The sequence below is a fragment of the Jaculus jaculus genome, chromosome 2 (assembly GCF_020740685.1).
Source record: "Jaculus jaculus isolate mJacJac1 chromosome 2, mJacJac1.mat.Y.cur, whole genome shotgun sequence".
NCBI classification, from domain to species: domain Eukaryota; kingdom Metazoa; phylum Chordata; class Mammalia; order Rodentia; family Dipodidae; genus Jaculus; species Jaculus jaculus.
This window is the reverse complement of record NC_059103.1, coordinates 78,374,524-78,401,739: the sequence shown is the minus strand read 5'-3', so window position 1 is coordinate 78,401,739 and position 27,216 is coordinate 78,374,524. Positions and strand designations below refer to the sequence as shown.

The window sequence follows — 27,216 nt, the reverse complement described above, 5'->3', positions numbered from 1 at the left end:
TTTGTCAATTAACTAGCTCTTTGTTTAATCAGTTTTCTTAATTGGTTTCTTAGTTTCCAATTCATTAATTTCTGCTCTCTTCTTAATTATTTCTTTCCATGTGAAGCTTTTTGGATTAGATATTTCTTGTTTTTCCAATGCCTCTAGGTGTATGGTTTGGTTATTGACTTGGGATCTCTCTGTATTTGATATGAAGGAATTTAATTCCATGAATTTTCCCCTGAGGACCACCTTCCTTGTGTTCCATAAGATTCTGTACATTGTGTCCTCATTGTCATTCATTTCTATAAATTTTTCAATTTCATTTTTTATTTTATCCACTACCCATTTATTGTTTAAGAGTGTGTTGTTCAGTTTGCAGGAGTTGGTTGTATTACTGCTGCTTCTTTTGTTAATTTCTAACAATACAGCATTGTGATCTAATGCCATGCAAGAAATTATGTCGGTCCTCCTAAATATAGTGAGGCAGGCTTTATGACCCAGTATATGATCTATTTTATAGAAGGTTACATGGGCTGCTGAAAAGAATGTGTAATCTGTGCATTTGGGGTAGAATGTTCTATGGATGCCTGTTAGGTCTAATTAATTGATGGTGTTGTTGAGTTGTCTTACTTGCCTGTTAATTTTCTGTTTGGATGATCTATCTATCGCTGAAAATGGAGTATTGAAGTTCCCAAATACGATGGTGTTGGTGGGTTTTTCTGATTTATTGTCAAGTAGGTTTTATTTTATGAATTGTGATGCACCTTTGTTTGGTGCATAAAGATTAATGATTGTGATATCCTCTTGTTGGATCATTCCCTTGAGAAGTAAGAAGTGGGCTTTGTTGTCTTTTTTGATTATTTTTGGCTTGAAGTCTAATTTATCTGATGCAAGTATAGCTATACCTGCTTGTTTCTTATTTCCATTTGCTTGGAATATCATTTTCCAACCTTTTACCCTGAGGAGGTGTCTATCTTTGGTGGTGAGGTAGGTTTCTTGAAGACAGAAGATTGAGGGGTCTAATTTTCTTATCCACCCTGTTAACTTATAAAACTTTATGGGTGATTTAAGGTCATTAATATTTAGGGTAATAAATGTGAGGTTTGATTTAATACTGGTCATACTGTTGTGGTTTATGTGGTTTGGTGTTTTCTTGCCCTTTGTAGGTTTTGTGCCTTCTTAAAGTTTGGTTATTGTGATCTGCTTCTCATAGGCACTTGAGGTTGGTATTTGAATCTTCTGTGTGGAGCACTCCCTAAAGTACTCTCTGTAGTTTTGGCTTTGTGTACATAGAGTTGTAAAGCTGAGTTTTATCATGGAAAATTTTTCTTTCACCATCTATTATGAGGGATACTTTTCTTGGTAGAGTAATTTGGGTTGGAAGTCATATGTTCTTAGACTTTGTAGTGTTCCACTACAGGGCATTTTGGCTTTTAGGGTTTCCATTTAAAACTCTGAAGTGGGCTGGAGAGATGGCTTAGTGGTTAAGCGCTTGCCTGTGAAGCCTAAGGACCCTGGTTCAAGGCTCGGTTCCCCAGGTCCCACGTTAGCCAGATGCACAAGGGGGCGCACGTGTCTGGAGTTCGCTTGCAGAGGCTGGAAGCACTGGCGCACCCATTCTCTCTCCCTCTATCTGTCTTTCTCTCTGTGTCTGTCGCTCTCAAATAAATAAATAAATTAAAAACAAACAAACAAAAAACTCTGAAGTAATTCTGATGTTTCCTTTATATGAAACATGTTGTTTCTTCCTTGCTGCCTTTAGGACTTCCTCTTTGTGATTGATGTTCAGAGTATTAATGATAATATGTCTTGGTGAATTTTTCCTTTGGTCCTGTCTATCTGGAGTTCTACTAGATTCTTGTAACTTAATGGGACTTTCTTTGGAGAGAATGGTAAATTTTTCTTCGATAATTTTGTTGAATAAGTTTTCTATGCCTGTATTGTATGTCTTCACCTTCTGGTATTCCTATGATGTGAATGTTAGGACACTTAAGGGTATCGATATTCCCCTCATGTTCTGTTCACAAAAATTTTTGAACTTATTGAAACTTTTGGATCCATGAACTATTTCTCCTGTTTTGTATTCCAGTTCTGACTTTCTATCCTCCACACTGACTCTATATTTTGACAGATCCTGTAGATTTTTGGGCTTGTTCAATTTGTTCCTATTTTCTACTACTTTTTTATGTATGGTTTCCAACCTTCTGTTAAGTTCCCTTTTCTTGTCATTTTCTGATTTTTCTTAATGTTTCGCTCAGTTCATCCTTGCATTTTTTTAATCTCTTCATTGAGCTTAACCAGCTGATTACCAAGGTCCTCTTTTTATTTTTGTTGCTCTCCTTCAGAGCACTTAACTGTCTTTGGAACCCTTCCTGGTTCTTTTAGGTTTAATCTAGCAAGCACACCATTCATGTAATTATTGGTCCTTTGTTGAGTTTCTACAAGTTCTGTTATTTGTTTGGCCAAGCTTGCATAGTTTGTATCTTCATTTTTGGTTCTGATCCTATTATCTCTTCTGTATTTTTATTAGAGACATTCATTGTGGGATGGGCAATCTATCTGGATTTACTTGCATCTGATTTTTTTGTTCTACTTTTTTTTTTTTTTTTTTTTTTTTGCTGTTGTCTGCCCATCACAATGCTTCTGAAATCCTAGGGTGTGGGATGCTAGCCTGCTGGCCTGTGGTGTGGAAGGGGTGGTAAGTGTCACAGTGATCACCCACAGAATTCAGAAAGACTAAGGAGGAGACACTAGCCTGGGTTCCTGTTTGGGGATTTAAGGGGGCAGTGGCTAGTGGGATAGATAGCGCAGAGGTCAGAAAGGCTAGGGCAGGGACACTGGCCTGCTGGCTTAGTCCATGTTCGGTGCTGGAATGGGGGGTTGGCAAATGTGCTAGCACAGTGTGTGGGGTTCAGAAAGGCTAGGGTGGGACACTGGGCTGCTGGCCAGGGTCCCTGTTCAGGCGTCCTCAGGGACAGCAGTGAGTGGACCATTGATCACAAGTTAGGGGCTCAGAAAGGCTAGGGTGGGATCAGAGACTGAGACAGAGATCACATGTATGGGGATTAGCAAGGCTATGGCAGGAACAGTGACTGTGACAGCGATCATGCAATGCCAACAAGGCTAGAGCCAGAATGGTGACTGTGATGGTGATTGCTCAAGCAGGGCTCAGCAAGGCTAGGACAGGAACAACAAGTGGGATGGCATTCGTGCCTATGGAGCTCTGCGAAATGGCAGGAAATCCTAGGAAGGAGGACCTAGCCTGCTAGTTTGGGTCCACTCAGCCTGCAGTTAGTAAAGGAGGGACCTCCTGCTGGGGTTACAGCTAGGTTGGCTCCTTGAGTGGATTGGGATAATGTTACGCTGCCTGAGAGCATGGGATTCAGTGGATTCCCTGTTTTCTCCTCCACACCCTCCCACTGGAAGCCTACTAGAATCAGCAAACCCCTAAAAAATATTCCTGAATCTTATCTTGCTTTTCCTTCCTCATGAGATGAAGTGAGGTTAGGCAGACACCATCTTTACCAAACTCCTATATGTATACACATTTTCAAATTTTATATACTTTGTGAATTAGAAATGTCTAAATGAGAGTAGTCTTATGATGTTAAAATTATTTTTTTACCATTTTGAATTAAAGACATAACACAACAGAAATTATGCTACCTCCTGTAGACTGAAGAGCACACTTTTAAATAAGGAATGGGTAGGAGAAGAAATGAAAAGGAAATTGTAAAATTTCTAGTACTGAATGACATTGATAACACAATATATCAAAACATATGGGACACAATGAAGGCAATACTAAGGGGAAAATTCACAGCACCAAATGCTTTCATGGCAAAGCCTGACAGATATCAAATTAACAATCGAACTACCCACCTAAAAGGTGTTAAAAAATCAAGAACAATTCAACCATAAGAGTTCCAGAGAGAAAGATATAATTAAGACAAGTGCAAGGATTAATGAATTGGAAACTAAGAAAACAAAAAAAAATAATGAAAATAAGAGCTCATCGTTGGAAGTAATATGTAAGATTGATAAATCCATAGCTAATGCAAAGAAGTCTCAAATTAACAAAATTAGAAATGAAAAGGGAGAGGTCACCACAGACATCAATGAAATTGAAAGAATCATTAATACATACATACAAAACCTCTACTACACAAAACTGGGTAATCTAGAAAAAATGGATGAAATCCTAGACATGCAACAGGTACGAAAACTAAATTCAGAACAGATAAATCCCCTAAACAGCCCTGTTAATTCATCAATATTGGAAATGTAATTAAAACAAATAACTCCCTGAAAAAAAGTCCAGGACCAGATGGTTTCTCAGCCAAATTCTGCCAAATATTCATTGAAGATATTAAACCACTTCTTATCAATCTGTTTCCCATGATCAGAGTTCAGAGGCAGCCCCCCACCCTTCACCTTCCATGAAGCTAGCATCACTCTAATCCAAAAACCAGATGGAGATACAACAAAAAAAAGTATAAACCAATATATCTGCTGAACTTCAGTGCAAAAGTCTTGAATGAAATCCTCACAAACCAAATTCAATAACACATCAGCAGATTTCATCCCAAGGATGCAAGGATGTTTCAGCATATGGAAATCAATTAGTGTAATATAACACATAAATAAACTTAAGCACAAGAACCACATGATCATTTCAATAGAATCAGACAAGGTCTTAGGAAAATACACTTCTAGATCAAAGTACTGGGGATATTAGGCATGAAGGGCTTATATCTCAACATTAAAAAGTCCATATACAAATCACCTAAATCCCAAGTCATATTTAGTGGGGAAAGACTCAAGGATTTCCCATTGAGATCAGGAACATGACAGGGGTGCCCATTCTTATCAGTGTTCTTCATCATACAACTAGAAGTCCTCACCCAAACAATAAGACAGGAGAAACAAGTAAAAGGGATAAAAATTGGAAAGGAAGAAGGCAAGTTAACACTATTTGCAGATGATATTGTCCTATACATAAGTGACCTAAAAGACTCCACCATGAATCTTCTTAAGGTTATAAATTCCTTCAGGAAAATACAGGATACAAAATTAACATGCAAAAATCAGTAGCCTTTCTATACACAAAAGACAAATATACAGATAAATAAATAAGATAGGCTTTTCTGTTTTCAATAGCCATAAGAAATACCTTTGAATAACACTAACAAAGGATGGGAAAGACCTATGTAATGAAAACATAAAAGCACTGGAGAAAGAAATTGAGGAGGACTTGAGAAGATGGAAATACTCCCATGCTCTTATATTGGTTAAGACAGTGAAAATGACAGTTCTACCAAAACTAATATACAGATTCAATGCAATAACAATAATAATCTTATATCTTTCTTCACAGAAAGAGAAAAAATAATCTCAAAATTCATATAGAATGGCAGCAGACCTTGGAAATCCAAACATACCTTCAACAAAAGAAACACATCTAGTGGTGGTACTGGCAAAAATATAAACAAATAAAACAAGACATATAGACAAATGGACCACAATTAAAGACATAGTCCTTAGGTCAAGTAACTACAGTTATTTGATCTTTAACAAAGGAAAAAACAACATACACTGGAAAAAAAAAAAAAAAACCTTCAACAAATCTTACTGGACAAATTGAATAACTATATGCAGAAAAGTGAAAGTAGACACACTCATCTCACCATGCACAAAAATCAACTCCATATGAATTAATGACCTCAATATAATACCTGAAATTCTTAATACATTGTAAGAAAACATAGGGGGAACTCTCTAGGGTATAGGAGTGGAAAAATACTCCCTGAAAAATACCCTAGTGGCCCAGAAAATTAAACAACCACTCAACCAGTGGGATCTCATGAAGTTAAAAAGCTTTTGCACAGACATACCATAAACAGAAGCAATAGAGTACCAGAAGAATGGAACAATACTAGACCTCTGAAAGGGCCCTAACATATAGAATCTGCATATTACTCAAAACACAAAGCAATGAAAATTAAACAACCCACTCAAAGAAATGGGGCAGGGTACTAATAAGGACTTTTTAAAGGAAGAAATACAAAAGGCTAATACTCACTTAAGGATATGTTCAGCATCTTTAACCATCAGAGAAATGAAATTACAATAACTATGAGACTCCCCCTTACTCCAGTCTTGATAGCAATAATTAAATAATAAACTAACATAAAGATTGGCCAGGATGTGGGGAAAGAAGGACCCTCATTCACTGTTTTTGGGAATCCAAAATTGCACAACCAGTATGGAAATAATTATAGAGACTTGTGAAAACAGAGTTACCAACAAACTAAGTTGTTCTTCTACTTGGAATTTACCCTAGATGTTCCATGTTTCACTGCAGATATTTACTCTAACATGTTTGTAGTGGTTCCTCAATTCATAATAGCTAAGAACTGGAATAAGCCCAGGTGCCCATAATTTGTCTAATGGTAATATTGATGTGGCACCTCTACAAAATGAAATTCTACACAGCAGTATGAAAAAAAAATGACATATTGAAATTCATAGGAAAGTGGATGGGCTTGGAACAAATTATATTCAACAAACTCACACAAGACAGAAAGATAAACACTGCATATTCTCCCTGACCTGTGGTTGACCAAAGTCAATGGTACACCTTACAGGCAACTGGAGGTCCAGAAAAATATAGATAAAAGGGTTTGAGGGGAGGATAATGGAATGGGAGGGCAGGGGTAGATACATACAAAACTAAACCCCCAATAAATTGGTACCATACAAACCTTTCTCATGGATAGTAGACTAAAAGATATAACCATCAACAGGAATATGAAGGCACCATCTGGAAAGATGGGCACTTGAGTGCGTGGGAAGAAGCATAACACTGAAATATTTGGGGAGTTCTCTGTGCAGTCAGAGTGTGCAGGCACAGAGGTCTGGAGTGAGCAGGCTGGACCTATTTCTATACTCCTCCCACTTCCCAGGTCTGAGTTGCTTGCACCTTCAGTGTGTGTGCAGTGGTCTGCAGTGAGTAGGCCTGACCCATTTCTGGGCTCCTCCCACCTCATCCCAGGTCTGAGTTCCTGGTTAGTGTGTGGGCAGGCACAATAGTCTGGAATGAGAAGGCCAGACCCCTGTATCAGGATGCCTCCCACCTCCCCATTCTGGGTTGCTTGCACTGGTCTGTGTCACAGGCACAGCATGAAGTAGATGAAGTAGGCTAGATCCCTGTTCCCTTGCTCCTCTTAGTCCCCTGGTCCTGGTAGGTTTCATTGGGCAAGGAGGCCTGTCCCCTGTGTGAGCTATGGAATCAGGCCTTTTTTGCTCTGGTATCTTGACTGGACACTAGGTACCAACATCCCTGTTCACCTGAGTCAGAAGGTGAACAGGCCAAAGGATAAACACTTTTTTGCTCCTCAATAAAATAAAGAGTCTTCCTAACATGGGTAGACAACAATGCAAAACAAAAAAAAAAAAAAAAAAAAGAAAGAAAGAAAGAAAGAAGAATGTCTGAAAACTGAGATACCCACCAAGGATGACTAGATTAGACCTACTATGGAAGCTTCCAATGAAATCACAGAGAAATAAACAAAAATTCATTCCCAAAATGAATGAGAGATTAAAAAAATGCTGAACTTGAAGCAAGCTGTCAATGAACCAACAATTATATAAATGAAATTGAACAGAATCATCTCCTAGAACATTCAACCTTTTACAATAGGCTTACCTTGATGGAAGAAAATGTTAGAACCTTCCAAACAGATATGAATAAATTGAAGGTAAGTCAAGAAATGGAAGAACTCAGCAACTGGTTGATTAAGTTTAATGAAGATGTGAAGACATGATCAAATGCAATAATGAGCTACAAGAAACATCAGAAATTCAGAATTTGAATTGAAATAATACCTCAAAAAAGAGATGGAAGGAAAAATGGGAAGCACTCTCCGTGATATAGGACTCAGAAAAGACTTCCTGAACAAAGCCCCTGTAGCCAAGGAAATTAAACACTCAACCAGTAGAATCTCATGAAACTAAAAAGCTTTTTTCACAGACAATCATACCATAAGCAGGGCCAGTAGATTACCCACTGAATGGGAGAAAATCTTTGTCAACTATACCACTGACAGAAGCCTAATATCTAGAATCTACAAAGAACTCAAAAACCTAAACATTAAAAAAATATCAAAGAACTCAGAGGAATAATTGTAAATGGCTAACATACACTTAGGAAAATATTCAACATCTCTAACCATTAGACAAATGAAAATTAAAACAACTATGAGATTGAACCTCACCCCAAAAAGGATAGCAAACATTAAAAACCAAATGAAAACAAATGTTGGCAAGGCTATGGAGAAATAGGAACACTCATTCACTGTGAAGCTGATATCTGCTCAAGTGTGATGGAGAATGATACTGAAGACACTCAACACCTACCAAACCAGAGATACTGATGCTCCTAAGTATCCATCACTGAAGTAGACTTAAAATTCTCCCAGCATGGCTCAGGAAATTTTGCAGAAGAGGGGGTGGAAAGAGCAACAAGTTGGGACATTTTGCACAGAGATATTGCCTCTTCCCCATAACTGACTTCTGCACCCATAATGCATGACCTACAATCCCCATGGGGTTGACATGCATCCCCAATGATTAAGGCCTCTTCAGAAAAGAGGCAGGAAGGAGGGAAAGGTTAGTACCAACCTGTGATGTTTACATACAAAACATGTCCATATCTAATTTAAAAAAAAGAAAAGGAAAAAAAAAAAAGAACATTTAGACGTTGGATGTGGTGGCACACGCCTTTAATCCCAGTAATCAGGAGTCAGAGGTAGGAGGATCTCCCTGAGTTTGAGACCAACCTGAGACTACATAGTGAATTCTAGGTCAGCCTGAGCTAGAGTGAGACCCTATCTCAAAAAAAAAAAAAAAAAAAAAAAAAAAAAGGCTCTAGCCTGTAACTCTCATTAATTGTTGATGAGAGACACCTATGAGGTCCCCAAAACAAGAGAGTCTTTTGTAAAAGCACTTGATTATCTAACTGAGGTATAAGGCACTATTGCTGAAGATACCACATGCCCACAACACAGAACACCAATATGTCTGGCTAGAATCTGGAAGAAAGTCATTTTCTGGATGTTTAGCCCTTATAGTGCTGGAAAATGCTACATTAGCTTCTGGGGGAAAAGCAACCAACAACATCATGAGAAATCAGGGGACACTACTATTGAAAAACACCACCCTGACAAGGCATACACACTTGCGTAATGGAGGCACCCAGCCTTGGTGGGTAACAAATGGCTTTCTCATTGGATAGGAGACCTGGGAACCAGGGCAAAATCCTATGGAGACCAAGATATGCTCTCCAATAACAATCTCCCATTAGTAATTGTCCAAAAGAGGGGCTAGCTACATCAAAAATCTCTCTAAATTAGCAATGATCATTCCATTTAACGTATGCTGTCCTCATTCTCTGTTGGAGATTGTTTTTCTTTTCCAGAAGGCAATGAGAACAGAAGATATAAACTGCCTCTTGCACATCAGCACAGGACAGGTGAAACCGCAGAAAAGTTGATGAGATAAGCAATAGTGATGCTTCCATGGAGAGCCTGACAACCTATGCCAGGGTCATGGAGACAGACACTGAGGATACTCTGCACATACCAAAGCAGAATTCCAGAAGTGTAAAGAAGACTTAAAAGACACACACCATGCTCAGGGAATTTTGTGGAAGAGAGGGTGTAAAGATTGTAAGAGCCACAGTTTGGCAGGGCATATCCTGAGGCATTCCACAATTTCTGACTGTTGATCTCACAACTCATAACCCACAGCCCCATGGGGATTACAGGAATCCCACTGAGAGGGCCTCAGCAAAATGGGGCATGTGGGAGGGAAATGATGGTACCAACACATGATGTGTCTACACAAATTATATACTTAATAAAAACAGTCACAAACAGCTATTTCTACTAATATTCAATATTTCTGAGATTCATGTTTTCTCTGAATTCTTTTGAAAAATTAACATTCATGATGACTTTGCAGGAAATCAATGCTAATCAGTGAGTTTTCTTCTCAAAAGTTATATTAGAATAGTACAATGAAAATAAGAAGATACGTGGACATTTCAGTTTTCAGTAGCCAAATGAGGACATTATTTAAGAGCTTAATGTTTATTTTTAAAAATATCAACTTTTTATGAATCCTTGAGTAGATAATTCCAAAAGGTAAAACTCAGTTATCTGTATTATGAAATGGTTTCATTTTTAGTTTTATAGCACAGAACATTGATAAGTAATATAAAGAAATATTCACATCAATGTTGATTTGTTCTTATTTTTTAAACCAATTCAGGTCTCCTTGAGTGATATCTCTTAAATGTTGGGGTTGAGGATACCAGAACCAGTTACTTGGCTTCTATTTTGTCCACAGCTTATATTTGCTCCTGCTGTCACAACTGTCCCCCATGAATGGTACAGCACATACCCATACATAAAATGGTTGAACATCCTGTATTTGTATTTGTTCTTAATATTGCCAAGGTGCTACTGAAACTAATATTACAAAATTAGAAAAACTAAAATCATTAAAAAAACAAAGAAAAATAAAATAAAAACTGATACCATGTTGAATACAAACTCCTATATCTGTCATTTTTGTTGCTATTTTGCCTATTCAGTGTACCAAAACACAGCTGTTCTCTAAGATCATCATATACTTTTTTAAATCTACAAATTTACTTTCTCTGGAATGATTCATAAAATAACTGATAGAAAATGTCTGAAAACAAAAAATTACCTCATTTAAAATTATATTCCATTTTTTTTCAAAGTAGATCTCACTCTTGGCCAGGTGAATCTGGAGTCCTAGCTAACCTACAACTCATGGTGGTCCTTCTATCTCTGCTTCTGAATAGCTTACATTAAAAGCATGTGCCACTACACCTGGCTCTGTTTTCTCTTCTGTCAATTAGAAAAATTCTTCATGAAAAGTCTGCCCAGATGGAAATTCTTACTGACAAATGTTACACTAAGCATCAATGGACATCATCAACTGTATCTTTACTTAAAAAAGGCTTGGCATGGTGGCACACAGCTTTAATCCCAGCACTTGGGAGACAAAGGTAGGCGGATCATTATGAGTTCAAAGCCACCCTGAGAAATGAAATAGTGAATTCTAGGTTAGTATAGGCTTGTGACCCTACCTAACAACAACAACAAAAACAAATAAAGGTGCTGTTTTTAGAAGGAACATTAATCCTGGCTGTCCATCATCTCAGACAGATCTGTCTGTACCCAGTAAGTTTTAGGCAAAAAGCCTAAATTGCTAAGCTTCAAGCGCATCCAGTGATATCTGAAGAGAAGGAAAGATGAAATTTGTTCCTCACAAACTTGATAGAGACCTCCTGTTTACTCCCTAGAAAGGCAGCATGGCCACGTCACCTGTGACCACCAGAGTAGTTACATATTTTGTCTGTTTCTATAAAATAGACACTGTTTTTACTTTTATTTTCATGTTTTTATTTTTATTAATACATGTACTCAGCTTTAGTTAGCTCTTTCCTTATTCTCCCTGATCTCATTGTCTCCAAATCTGACTTTCATCCTCTTATCCCTGCTATTCCTCCTTTGATTTTCATCTCACTTAAAATCTGTAAGCTCCCCTATATTTCTCTCATGAAGCCCTTTTGTTTTTCCTCTCACTGGACCTCTTTCTAGTTTCCTACCATGGACACATTATCACTCCCACTATGACACAAAAATATAAATGCTCTAAGCTAGGGTATACATATGTTAGAGAACATGTAGGGTTTGTATTTCTGCACCTGAGTTACCTCACTTTATAATGTTTTCCACTTCCATGTATTTTCCAGATTTCAAATACTTTCTCACCCATTCCCCACTGATGGTCATCTTGGCTGATTTCACAGTTTCATTTGTCTTCCACTGATGGACATCTCAATTGATTTCACTTCCTTCCTATTGTGAGGAACGTGACAGCAAACATGAGGAACAGAGATGCTTATCTCTGGAGGAGGGTAAGGAGTCCTTTTGGACTATGCAAAGTAATTGCATAGCTAAATCATAAGTAGGTCTATTGTCTTCTAAACAAATTTTCACAGCTTCTATACTGACTGCACCAGTTTATACTCCTACCAACAGTGAATAAGTTTATTCATTTCTCAAATCCTTCCCAGTGTCTGATGTTATGTACTTTCATGATTAAAGCTGATGTCAGGGATGATATTGAACCTCAAGTTAGTTTTAATTTTCATTTTTCTGATGGTTAAAGATGTTGAAAACATTTTAAAAGGCCCATTTGTATTGCTTCTTTTGAAAACTCTGTTTTTACTTGATTACTCTACTTTTTGATTGAACTATCTGTCTTGGTGGTTAATTTTTTGATTTCCTTGTATATTCTATGAATTAATCCTAATGAAAGAGACTCAAAAGAAAGCTAGTTTCTTTTAGGCAGTTTCAATTAGGGAAACAAGCCCAACAAGAACCCGAAGATGTCTCCCCACTTGGGCAGGCATCGATCTCCTGATACATTTTAAACCACAATAGCTACAGCACCCTCTGTTGCCTCCTATCTAGCACACTACCTAGGTGAGCTGGCCCTTAGGGTAAGACTCTTTAACTTGATAAGCCAATTAAGTCTTCCCCTAACATACATGAGTAAACAAATAATACATTTTCAATCAACTATCAAGGCTTGTCCCTTTTTCCCCATCTCTCCTTGCCCTGTGATCTCTGGACACATAAGTCAGTTTTTCCCCTTAACAAGCTAAGTAGAGAGGACAATGCTTCTTTGTGTAGTTTTCTGCTTGTTTCTGCTTTATGCTTTGTGGCAACTTTTCACTTTAATTACATGTATGATCTTCCTCTGATCTCTGAGTCTACCATGTTTGTATTTCCTTAACACTCTAGACATACCACATGGAAATTTCCTCTAAACTCTGAGCCTGCTACCTGTAAAATTTCTCTAAACTTGGGGTAACCATGGGTGTAACACTTTATACTAACCCAGTTCTCATTCGAATTTCCTTGTCTCTATTTTGGTATTTTCCCTGCACTATTTATTCTTTGCTAAATCATCATCATTTATGTTTAACTTTCTTCCATAGGGATGTCCAAGATGGAAGCTGTACCTTTCACATGAGTGTGTTTTCTTGGTAATCTCTCTCCATAGACCCTATTATCTTCCATATGCTTGTGACACTATTTCATCTTCTTCCTATACTCCAAATTCCCCTAAACAAACCCCTCCATTTATGGTTTTACCATAAATAAACTCGATAATTCATAATTTTAAACAGTTTTTTAAATTTTTATTTATTTGAGAGCTACAGATAGAGAAAGAAAGAGGGAGAGAGAGAGAGAGAGAGAGAGAGAGAGAGAGAATGAGAATGAGAATGGGCATGCCAGACCTCCAGCCACTGCAAATGAACTCCAGATGCATGTGTCCCCTTGTGCATCTGGCTAACATAGGTCCTGGGGAACTGAGCCTTGAATCAGGGTCCTTAGGCTTCACAGGCAAGTTATTAACTGCTAAGCCATCTACCCAGCCCTCATACTTTATTTTTATTTTGTCTGTTTATTCTTCGTTAAAAATAGGATAAGGTACAAAAATTGGGGTTCATAAGTTTGGAAGAATCCTTCCTGAGCTCCAAAATTTTGCTGCACTATGACAGTTGTATAATTAGTCAAGATTTTTTCCCATTCTATAGGCTGTTTCTTCACTCAAGTTAACTGTTTTCTTTTGCTATGCAGAAGTTTAATTTATTATTTATTTATTTTTATATGATGAGGTCCCATTTGTCAATTGCTGACCTTATTTGGTGGGTAAGCAGAGTCCTTCTCATATGTCTTTACCTTTTCCGTATCTTGAAAAGATGTCTAAACATTATATAGCAGTGTTAGAGTTTCAGGACTCATGGTAAAGACTTTGATCTATTTGGAGGTGATATACCTTATGCATGGTGAGAATAAAGGATTACTATGCAGGTAACCAGTTTTTCCATTTGATGATCTCTCCTATTTCAATTTCAATGAGTACTGTTGACATTTTTTAAATTAAAAATAAGGTAGCTATACATACACAAGTTAATTTCAGAATCCGTTTTTGTTTTTTTGGCTCCATTATCTGCCTGTTTGTTTGTTGCTATGCCAGCATGGTCTTGTTCCTATAGCTCTGTAGGTTCTGCAATGCACCTCGATATTACATATGGTGATTCCTCTCACTATATGTTTTCTGCTCAGGGTTGCTCTGGCCTTTATAGGTATTTTGTTACTCCAAATGAATTTGAAATTGTTTTGCCTATTTCCATGAAAATTGCAGTGGGGTTTTATATAAATTATATTGAATTGTGTCTGTAGATTAATTTTTGTGAGATAGTCATTTACCTTATCTTGATTCTACAAATCCTTGAGCATGGAGAATATTTCCATCTTCTAGTTTCTTTTAAATTCTCAACATATATCATATGTTTTGAAATTTTCATTAGAAAAAAAAAACACTTTCTTGTCTAGGTGTATTCCTCATGGTTATTGTATTTTGAGGCAATTCTGAATGAAGGTGCTTACTTCATTTCTTCCTTACCTTGGTTGCTAGTGATAAATAGACTATAGGTTTTCTATTTTAATTTTGTAATCTGCCACTTTTCTTAAAGTACTTATCACTTCTAAAAGTTTTCTGGTGGAGTCTTTCCTCATTTATAAAATCAAATTATCTGAAAACAAGACTAATTTGACTTCTTCATTACCTAGTTATATGTCTTTTATTTTCTTCTTTTGTAGTATTGCTGTAGCTTAGAGTTACATCAATGTGTTAAATAAGAATATAGAAAGTAGAAAACCTTGTCTTGTGTCTCCTTTCATAGAAAATGCTTAGGTCCTTCCTCTTTGAGTATACTATTATCTGTACTTTTATCATAAATGGCCTTTACTATATTGAGAAACATACTTTTTATTCCCAGTTTCTTCACTGATTAGACATTGAATTTTTGTCAAAAGCCTATTCTGTATCAATTGAAATGTGCTTTATATCCTTGGCCATATTTTTATAATGTATTACATTTATTGCTTTGTATATATTGAACCATCTCTGCCTCTCCAACTTGATTAAAATGGATGATCTTTTTTAATGTATTCCTGCATTCTGTTTGCCAGAATTTTATTTATAAATTTTATATCTATGTTCATCAATGCAAAGGGACTATAATTTTCTTTCTTTATTTGTCTTTGGTATAATTCTGACTTTATGAAAGGATTTTGGTAGTTTTATTTCCCTTCCTATGTTATGAAATAGTTTAAGAAGCATTGGTACTAGATTATTTTTTATATTTGTCACCTTAATATTTATTTATTTATGCAACAGAGAGGGAGAGGTAGAGAAGGAGAAAGAGAGAGAGAGAGAGAGAGAGAGAGAGAGAGGGGAGAGAGAATGGTCATGCCAGGGCTTGTAGCTATTGCAAATGAACTGCAGACACATACACCACTTTGTGTATATTGATTTATGTGGGTACTAGGGAGTTTAACCCAGGTCCTTAGGCTTTGCAGGCAGCACCTTACTTGCTGAGTCATCAGTCCAGCCCCTGGTATTAGACTTTTGAATAACAGGTAGAATTTCTCTGTGATATACCAGAGCTTTGCCTTTTTGTCAATGTATCTTTCATTATTGCTTCAATATCATTACTTTTATAAACCTAAGCTATTTATCTGACCTGTATGATGTCATATGCATCTAAAAATTGGTTCTTTCCATCAGATGGCCAATTTTGGAGTATATGTTTTTAGTTTATGTCATTACAATTTTATGAATTTCATCAGTATCTGTTGTTATGGTCCCTTTTGCATCCTGAATTCAATTAATTTATGTCTGCTCTCTCTTTCTTTTGGTTAGTTTGGCTAAATCTTTGTTGATTTTCATAATCATTTCAAGAAGTAACTGTTGCATCAGTTGGTTGTGTCACATTTTTATAATTTTTATTCCCTTAATTTTAATTCTGATAGTAATTATTCTTTCTACATACTAATAATGGGTTTAGCTTGTGTTATTTTCTTGTTGTTGTTCTTTGTTGTTGGTGTTGTTGTACCAAAGGCCTAAGATCAATAATAACATCATTCATTTTATATTGGACAGATTTCTTAATGTAGGCACTTAGAGATATGAACTATCTTCTTAGGACTGCTTTCATTTTATTAAGTAGGCTTTGGTATGTTGTTTTTTTAGTTTTCATTCATTTCGAGGAATACCTTGATTTTTTTTTTTAAATTTTCAATGACTCATTCAACCTTCAATAAATAACAAATTGTTTAATTTTCATGGATTTTTATATGTTCTATAGTATTAATTATTTTTTGTTTATTTTTTTATTTATTTGAGAGAGAGAGAGAGAGAGAGAGAGAGAGAGAGAGAGAGAGAGAGAGAGAATGAGCCCACCAGGGCCTCTAGCCACTGCAAACGAACTGCATATGCGTGCGCCCCCTTGTAGCATCTGGCTACCATGGATCCTGGGGAATCAAGCCTCAAACTTGGGTCCTTAGGCTTCACAGGCAAGCACTTAACCACTAAGCCATCTCTCCAGCCCTGTTCTATAATTTTTATTGCCATTGCTTATGATCTTTATTAATACTTCACGCAATATATTCATGTAGTGTGTTTAACTCATCCTTCTTTCAGAATGAGTTAATCAAGAATGACTAAGCTGATAAGTGGTTATAAAATAATTTCCTTCTGCTAACTGAATGTACGTCACATGACATTTGAGCCCAGTACCTTCCATGTCTAGTTTTCACCATCCCTGTGAACATACTCAAGTCTTTTGAGCGAGTCCATATTTCTGCACGTGAAAGGTTCTTGGGTGTTCATGACTCCCATGAGTTGAAGGGTGGGTCAAAGGACCTGAGTTGTATCGTCTCACTGGAAATAATGGTAAGACAAAGGTCGAAATTGCATTTAAAGGAAAATTTCAGCAGCTAATAATTAATTCAGTAAGCATTCTTCCACACAGTTCATGAGCTTACTTTGACTGAGGTTTTCACGGGATTCGTACAGCGACATACTTGTGGGTATATTTCCCTCTACCCTTTGTTGACACTTACATTGGTCTTGGTTTCCTACATATAGTGTTGACTGCCTGGTGTTGACAAATCTGTTGCACTACTCAGCTATGATGTATTACTAATATATGGCTATCCCACTTCCAATAAAACTTTAGCCAAGAACAGACCCATAGGAAGGAATAAAATTGTGCTAATTAAATAAGGGAACACATCAAGAGAATACTAAAATCCTGCAGAAGTACACTGCTTCCAAGCAGGGAAACACAACTTTGTGTTTTCTAACGGAAGCCACCTCATGAGGCATAGTGCTGTGCTATGTAAAGAAAAACTGCAAGCAATGATTTATTGTACTCCTTTATTATAATTCACAGGTATAGAAAGTTGAGTTTTCTTAATACTTAAAATGTTTTCAAATAAAGAACAGTATATTATTCCATCTTTAGTATCTCCAATGTCTTTTTAACTATATTTATCTATTGACTAATCTAGTCTTGTAAAATTTCTTAAAGGTCAGCAGAAACTATTATTTCATAAGGAAAATAATTTTTTTCCTATTGGCCAAAGTAAAACCTCTCAAAATTTTATTGACAGCTTTTTAAAAGTTGTCACTACAAAGGAAACCATGCATTTAATATTTAAGATGAATGAGTTTTACTAATGAATGTTCATATGTTTTTATTAGTCATGCATTGCAAATTTTCATATTTTGTGATCCAACAATATTCTGAGTGTATAGTCCTATAATCTCATAAAATATATTACCAAAGGTACAAATTTTATTTTATGTCTGAAGTACTAATAAGAGTACATGGTAATATAAGGTAATTATTATTGCTAATATATACTAAGTAGCCATTCTACACAAAGCTTTTGAAATATTTTATATGTGATTTCTCATCAAATTTGGAGAAAGGTATTACTATTCTTTCTACGTATAGTAAATTCACTAAAAATTTAGGAAAATTGTGAGTTCAAATACAAAATTTATGAATCTGACACACTAAAAGTGGTCAGTGTAAATCACACTTTAGCAACACACAGGGACAAAATGTTAGGCTCATTTTTTTTTTGTTGTTGTTGTTTTTCTTTTTCTTTTTATATAATTAGCAAAGGGAGTTAGAGGTCATACCAGTCTCTAGTATCTATCTATCTATCTATCTATCTATCTATCTATCTATCTATCATCTATCTATCTATCATCATCATTTATCTAGTCAGTACTGTAACAGCTAATATGACCATTTAAATTTGATAATGTATATAATGCTAAATTATAGCTATTATGATTGCTTCACACTTAGATTAGTGAAGAAGATAAATCATGAATTTCTTCATGAAGCAATTTTCTAGTGGAACAAAAAAGAAAAAGTTGGTTATAAATTGGCTTCAGACAGCAACTGTTATAAGACCAAATAATCATGGGAAACCTGTAAACAATTCTCTAATTACTTTACATATTACCCATGATAAAACATGTAATGTTATGCTGGGCATGCTGCCACATGCATTTAATCCCAGCACTCAGAAAGCAGAACTAGGTGGATCACAATGAGTTTCTGGCCACCCTGAGACTATGTAATGAATTCCAAGTCAGCCTGGACTAGAAAGAACCCCTACTTCAAATATCGAAACAAAACAAAAGTAAAGTTACGGGTCTGCAAATCTTTGCATACTCTGTTCTGTTTTCCTGTCTTCCCTTTGGTCACTTTCTACTCCTACTACATTTTCTACTGATTTATACCTTATCTTCCAAAGACACTTTCATGTTTCTGCCCCACGGTATTTACACTTGATCATTTCTCCTATCTTAAGCAGAATTATCCAGGGTACTTTAAATCTGGCTCATTTTTTATTGGACTATAAATTTGTATTTTTCCATCCAAGTACTAACTAGGTCCAACCCTGCTAAGCTTCCAAGATCAGAGGAGATTGGGAATATTCGGGATGGTATGACTATAGACTAAAATTGTATTTTCTTTGGCTTTCAAATCACATTATTTTCATTTAATCTTTGGAATACTTACTAGTTAACAGATTTCATGTTTACTTGTTTCATTTTAAAACTTACTGGTCTCTCTCCTGTACTATATTTAAAGCCTCTTGACTAAACAGGGTCCCCCCCCCCCCGGTAGTTGCCAGTCTTAGAAAACTATAGGCCACATAATAGCTTGGGAAAATATGACTATCATTTAGAGGAATTTAAAATAATAGAAAACATTAGATTTAACATAGTATATTTAGCTATCTTCTTATTGTACCTGTTCAATTGAGGATAATAGTACATAATAATCTAGTTCACATTAGGCAAATGTTAACTTAAATAGTGGAGAGATACTACCTTTTCTAATATAACTTTTTATGAAATTTTTTTTATAATTTGGAATGTTTTAGATAACTTAATTATCTCTATTTCTTTGAAATATAACAGCTTGACCAGATTCATTTCCATACATGATATTGTTTCCTCTACAAAACAGTAAGGAATATTGTGCAAATTAGTTTCTCTTGGGTTCCCAGCAGGATTGGTAAATACCCTGTGAATATTTTTCTTATCATCTTTGACACATGCTGCCAATATGTGAGATATTTTAAATAAAATTCAGCATAAAAGGTTAAAATCTAAACCTCAAACTCTAATGTAATTGAAATTTTAATGTCTTCTTAGATTGTAAAAATAAAAAAATTCTGTTATATTACTTTGTATCCAAGGCATAAATATATTCTATATTTATATGCAATAAAATGTACTATTTCTCTTACATTAATGGAACTTCTGGTTTTTTTTAATATTTAATTTACTTATTTGGGAAAGAGAAGCAGATAGAGAGAGAGAGAATGACCTTTAGCCACTGCAAACTAACTCTAAATGCATGTGCCACCTTGTGCATCTGGCTTTATATCTGTTTGTTTTAATCCCCACAATTGCATACTCTGTGCTGGTTTTTATTGAATGTGTATATTGCTCAGTTGAAGTTTAGAATTTGCCAGTAAATTATTACACCCAGTCCACTAGAATAATTGCTTAGCAAGCAAACTCAACACCTAGGATTACTTCTGTGGCTGGATTGGAGTACAAGAACTACACCTACCACCCTAACCTCAAATCCTGAAAGCACATAAAGGAGAACTGCCACATCTAAGAACACCGCAAATAATTAGAAAACCCAAGCATCAAAACAATTCAAGGTGAAAAAGTTACTACATTATAATGAAAGAAGCACAAAGAATCAAGACAATATCGTCCCACCAAAAATTATGAATTCATCAGAAATAATGACAACCAATGATAATGTTTTAGATGATATGCTTGACAAAGATTTCAAATAAATGACTATACTCCAACAACTCAAAGAAGAAATGAAAGGAATCAGCAAAGAAAACAAAGGAACCAAAGAAGAAAGTAAAGAAGAAAACAAACTCTTGAAAGAAAGTTTAATGACATAAGAAGGTAATTACAAGACATCAGTAAGGAAATGGAAAAACTGAAGAAAAACAAGGCTGAAATCCTAGCTCTGAAGAACACAGCCAGTCAAATAAAAAGCTCTGTAGAAAGTCTCACCAGCAGCCTTCATGAAGGAGAGAAGAGAATATCTAAACAAGAAGATCAGGTAGCAGAACTAATGCAGTCCAATAAAGAGAAAGAAAAGCTAACAGAAAGGTATGAATGGGAAACCTTGTAGGTTTCTCTGATCAAAAGCTCATTGTGGATGGTAGGCCCAAGCTGGAAGTGGGGGTTACAGGTCAGTGTCCACTAAGAAACTGAGGAAAAAGATAACTAATATACAAGAGTTAGAGAGGAATGACAGACTTCTGTCAGAGTACTTGATGACCCACCAAAGGCCAGTGGTAAGACCCTATTGCTGAAGACTCCATACGCAGCTGACGCATAAAATGGAATGACATGGCTGGAAGCCAGGAGAGAGTCAGTCCCCAGACAGTCAGCGTGTCTAGTGCCAGAAGGCGCTACATAGGCGACTGGGGGAAACGACCAAGATCTGTCCAAGCAACACATTGTTTAACCTAATTAGCAACAAATAACCAGATGTGATGCCCACACAAGTGCAATAGTGGTACACAGCCATGGTGAGGAATCAACTGCTCTTGATTTGGCTAACTGATCCACTCAGTGGTACTAGACCCATAGCTGGAGCTGGGAAACAAGTCAGAATCATACCCAAGCACAAGCCCACTCTACAATATCAAGCTACCATCAATCATGGGGTGTAAGAGGGCCTAAACCTACCATAGTGTCTATCAAAAAAGTAAGTGTTATCTCAATTTTCCGGGTGCTAACTTACTCTCTGTTGGAGAATCTGCTTCTCTTTTTCAGATAGATGCAGATCCTAAGAAGAGAGCTGCCCCAACATACCTCAAAAGGGGCCCAACTGTAACTAAGGACAACTGGTGAAATAAGCATGGGTGATGTTTTCCTGTGAACTGGATACCAGCACAAAGGGGAAGGAGATCAATGCAGAGAAAAATCAACTCCTACCAAATCAGAGAGCCAGAGCCTCAGAGGCCCTCAACACCTCAGCACTGAAGCAGACCAAAAATGAACCCAACATGGCTCAGGGAAATTTTGCGGAAGAGGGGGCGGAAAGAATGTCAGAGTCACATGTTGGGTCATGATTTGCAGAGACATTTATCATACCAATAACTGGGGGCTAACTCCACAATGCACGACCCATTTTCATTAACAAGGAGGGTCTAATGGGAGGGGGTAGATCACAGATGAGCCTAAATAATGGTACCAAACTGCCTTTATTTACTGAAAATAAAACTAATAAATTAAATTTAAAAAAAAAGAAAGATATGAATGGGAATTCCATGATATACAGGATTCTATGAAAAGATCAAATGTAAGAATTCAGGGTATAATAGAAGGAAAAGAAATTTAATCCAAAAGCTTAACAGGTGTTTTCAACAAAATCATAGAATAAAATTTTCCCCAAACTGGGAATGAGATGCCAATGCAGATACAAGAAGCTTTTAGAATGACAAACAGACAAAACCTGGAAATAGCCTCTCCTTGCCATGTTGAAACTACTAAACACTCAAACCAAAGAAAATATATTGAAAGCAGTTATAGAGAAAAAGCAAGTCACCTACAAAGGCAAGAACATCAGAATAACAGCAGATTACTCAACACAAACTTTCAAAGCCAGAAGGGTTTGGAATGATATGCTCCAAGTTCTAAAGGATAACAGCTTTCAACCAAGATTACTTTATCCTGCAAAGCTATCTATCAAAACTGATGAAGAAATAAAGATATTTAAAACAAAAACAGTCTAACCGAATTTATGACAGATAAACCACCTCTACAGAAAATACTTAAAGGAATTCTTTATGATGAAGAGAAATCAAAACACAAACAGGAGGAAATAGGGAAAAAATAAACCACACTCAAATAACAGTTAAAACAAGGAAGTACAGGTAAAACAGGAAACACTACAAAATAAGAAGAATGGCAGGAATAAATAAATACTTTTAATAATAACTCTAACAACAATGGTCTCAATGGCCCAACCAAAAGACACAGGTTGCAGACTGGATTAAAAGGCAGGATCCTGCAATTTGTTGCCTCCAAGAAACTCATCTCTCAATAAAAGATAGGCACTGTCTTAGGGTAAAAGGATGGAAAGCGGTATTTTAAGCAAGTGGGCCCAGGAAACAAACGGGGGTTGCTGGCTTATTATCTGACAGGATAGACTTCAAACCAACATCAATGAGAAAGATAAAGAAGGTCACTTTATACTGATTAAAGGAAAATTCCAACAGGACATTACAATCCTAAACAAATATGCATTTAACATGCGGGCTCCCAATTTCATCAAACAAACACTATTAGACTTAAGGTCACAGATAACACCAAACACAACTGTAGTAGGTGACTTCAGTACCCCACTCTCATCAATCTCATGGGTCATCCTGGCAAAAAATAAACAGAGAGACATCTGAATTAAATGATGTCATGGAACCAATGGACCTAACAGATATCTACTGAACATTCCATCCAAATGCTGCAGAATATACATTTTTCTCCGCAAGACATTGAATGCTCTCTAAAATAGACCATATATTAGGACACAAAGCAAATCTCAACAAATACAGGAAAATAGAAATAACCCCTTGTTTTCTATCTGACCACAATGGGATTAAACTGCAAATCAGCAATAAGAAAAGCTACAGAGCATACAGTAATTCATGGACACTAAACAGTACACTACTGAATGATGAATGGGTCATTGAAAAAAATCAATAGATTCATAGAATCAAATGATGATAAGAGGGAAATTGATAGCTCTAAGTGCCTATATTAAGAAACTAGAGAGTTTGCTGGGTGTGGTGGCACACTATTAATCCCAGCACTCAGAAGGCAGAGGTAGGAGGATTGCCCATGAGTCAGAGGCCACCTTGAGACTGCATAGTTAGTTCTAGGTCGGTCTGGCCCAGAGTGAGACCCTATCTTGAAAAAACAAATAAAATAATAATAATAATAATAATAACAATATTATTATTATTATTAATAATAAAGAAAATTAGAGACTTCATTTATCATACTAATTACTGGGGGCTAAATCCACAATGCACGACCCATTTTCAATAACAAGGAGGGTCTAATGGGAGGGGATAGATCACAGATGAGCCTAAATAATGGTACCAAACTGCCTGTATTTACTGAAAAGAAAACTAATAAATTAAATTTAAAAAAAAATAATAATAATAATAATAATAACAATATTATTATTATTAATAATAATAAAGAAAATTAGAGACTTCATAAGTAAACAATTTAAGGTTTCACTTTAAGGCCTAGGAGAAAGAAGAAAACGACAAACTAAAAATAGGTAGACAGGAAGAAATAATAAAAATTAGGACAAAAATTAATGAAATAGAAGCCAAGAAAACAATCAAAAGAACCAATGAAACAGAGTTGGCTCTTTGAAAGGATAAACAAGATTGATAAACCCTTAGCAAATCTGACCAGAAGAAACAGAGAAGAGACAAAAATTAATAAAACAAGAGATGAAAAAGGTACTATTACAACAGATACCAAAGAAATTCAAAAAAATTACAAAGACATACTTTAAGAATATATATGCTTCTAAGTTCGAAAACCTGAAAGAAATGTTTTCCTTGATTCATATGACCTACCAAAATTAAATGAAGATGAGATAAGCCATTTAAATATACCTATAACAAATACAGGGATCCAGGCAGTTATAAAAAGTCTCCCAACTTAAAAATGTCCAGGCCTAGATGGACTCACAGGTGAATTTCACCAGACCTTCATGAAAGAACTAACACCACTCCTTCTCAAACTTTTCCATAAAATAGAAAAGGAAAGAATTCTACTGAATTTCTTCTATGAAGCCAACATCACCCTGATACCAAGACTAGAAAAGACAAAAAAAAAAATAAAAAAAGAAAAAAGAAAGAAAGAAAACTACTGAACTACCAAACTACTGATCAATCTCTCTCATGAACATAGATGCAAAAATTCTGAACAAAATATTGGCAAACAGAATACAATAATGTTTCACAATGATTATTCACCCCAACCAATCTGGCTTTATCTCAGGGATGCAGGGATGGTTCAACATTTTCAAACTGATAAATATGAAACATCATATAAATGGCCTGAAGGACAAAAATCACATGATCATCTCAATACATGCAAAAAAGGCATTTGACAAAATCCAACATCTCTTCATGGTAAAAGTATTACAAAAACTGGGAATAGAACGAACATATCTCAACGTAGTAAAAGCTATTTATGACAAAACTATAGCCAATATAATGCTAAATAGGGAAAATTTTGAAGCTTTTTGACTAAATTCACAAACAAGGGTGTCCGCTGTCTCCACTTTTTTTTAAAAAACATAGTTTTGAATGTCTTAGCTATAGCAATAAGGCAAGAGACACTCCTAAAAGGGCTACAAATTGAAAAGGAAGAGATCAAATTATTGCTATTTGCAGATGCTATGATTTTATACATAAAGGACTCTAAAGACTCTACCAGCAAACTGTTAGAGCTGATAAACACTTTAATTAGCATAGCAGGATCCAAAATAAACACACAGAAATCAATAACTTTCCCTATATAAACAACAAATGGGTGAAGGATGAAATCAGGGAATCTCTCACATTCACAATTGCCTCCAAAATAAATAAATAAATAAATAAATAAATAAATAAATAAATAAATAAATAAAGTACCTTAAATAAACTTAACTAAGGAAGTGAAGAAAAGGCATCCCATGTTCTTGGATTGGAGAAATCAATACTGTGAAAATGTCAATCTTACCAAAAGCAACCTACAAATTTAATTAAATCTCCATTAAAATTCCAATGGAATTCTTCACAGAAATAGAAAAGCAATCCTAAAATTCATCTGGAAGCACAAAAAAACCTTAAGTAGTCAAAACAATTTTGAGCAACAAAAATAAGGCTGATGGTATCACCATATCTATTTTAAGCCATATTACAAAGCCATAGTAACAAAATAGCATGGTATTGGCACAAAGGCAGACATGGAGATCAATGGAACAGAATACAGATCCTACATGTTAATCCAGGTAGCTACAGCCATCTAAATTTTGACAAAAAATTCCAAAAATATTCACGGGAGAAAAGACAGCCTGTTCAACAAGTGATGCTGGAAAATGGATATCTGTATGTAGAAGGAGGAAAATAGAACCTTGCCTTTCTTCATGAACAAGAATCAAATCCAAGTGGATAAAGGACTTTAATATCAGACCTGAAAGTCTAAAATTACTAGATTAAAAGGTAGGGGAAACCCTTCAACCTGCTGACATAAGTAATGACTTTCTGAATATAACCCCAATTGCTCAGGAAACAAAATCACTAATCAACCCCTGGATCTCATGAAATTATAAAGCTTTTGTACAGCAGAGGACATTGTGAATAGAGCAAAGAGACATCCTACAGAATGGGGGAAAATCTTTGCCAGCTACATATCTGACAGAGGATTAATATCCAGAATATACAAAAAAAGCAAAAAAGAACAGTAAGAAGTCAAACAACACAATTTAAAAAATGGGCTATGGAACTAAATAGAGAGTTCCCACCAGAAGAAATACAAATGGTATATAAATATCTAAAAAGTGTTCTACATCCTTAGCCATCAGTGAAATGCAAATTAAAACTGCTTTGAGATTCCAACTCTCTTTTGTCAGAATGGCTACCATCAAGAAAACAAATGACAATAAATGTTGATGAGATGTGGAAAAAGGGAATCCTTCTACACTGTTGTTGGGAATGTAATCTGGTACAGCCATTGTGGAAATAAGTGTGGAGGTTCTTGAGACAGTTAAAAATAGATTTGCCATATGATCCAGCTATAGCATTCCTAGGCATATATCCTAATGTCTCTTCTCACTACCTTAAAGGTACTTGCACAACCATGTCTATTGCTGCTGTATTCACAATAGCTAGGGGATGGAACCAGCCTAGATATCCTTCCACAGAAGAATAGATAATAAAGGTATGGTACATTTACACAATGGAGTTCTGTTCAGTAGTAAGGAAAACTGAAATTATAAAATTTTCAGCGAAATGGATGAATGTGGAAAGGATTATACTAAGTGAGGTAAGCCAGTCCCAGAAAGCCAAAACTCACATGTTCTCTCGAATATGTGGATCCTAGCTACAAATGTATAGACTTGTGTGTGATCTGGAACAAAAAATTGGTAGCAGAGGCCAATAAGCTAGAAAAAGTATATAAGGGACGGAGGAGGGAGAAGGTCTTAAGGGGATGGTATTACATATATCTAAGTAGAAGAACAGATTACATGAAGAGGAAAGTTCTGAGTGAAGTCAGGGGAAGGGCTTGTGCAAAATAAGGGTGGGAGGAAGGTCAATCAAAAATCAAGATATTATGAATAAGACATATGAAAACCTACTTTCTTAAATAATGACACATCCAGAAGCCATTCATTGCTACTAGAAAACTTTCAGTGTCAGTAATGGGATACCTTCCAGTAGTTTGTTGGCCAGGAGGTCCCTATTGCCTCCAAAGCATTACAGGGACCTTGGTTTCCCTTGAGAAACAGATAGTAAGAAGCTATTGCTGAAGACTTCATATGCTTGAGCAGCAAAGTCACTGAGAAGTCAAGGTGGTGCTGTGCAGAAAACCTTCTCTGTGTAGACCAGCCAAGTGAAAGCT

General features: G+C 35.9%; 1 protein-coding gene across 7 annotated transcripts in view; it reads right to left on the bottom strand.

Moving 5' to 3' along the window:
• Positions 1-27,216, bottom strand: part of Ccser1 (coiled-coil serine rich protein 1) — a 1,182,362-nt gene that overhangs the window by 101,091 nt on the left and 1,054,055 nt on the right. For 2 of the 7 annotated variants that reach the window (XM_045143124.1, XM_045143126.1), the window contains one exon: positions 16,765-16,884. The exons of the other annotated variants lie outside the window; for them this stretch is intronic. In XM_045143124.1, coding sequence (XP_044999059.1) covers positions 16,778-16,884 — 107 coding nt within the window. In that variant the 3' untranslated portion in view covers positions 16,765-16,777. Of the gene's footprint in view, positions 1-16,764; positions 16,885-27,216 lie in introns of those variants that run through there. 7 annotated transcript variants of the gene reach the window in all.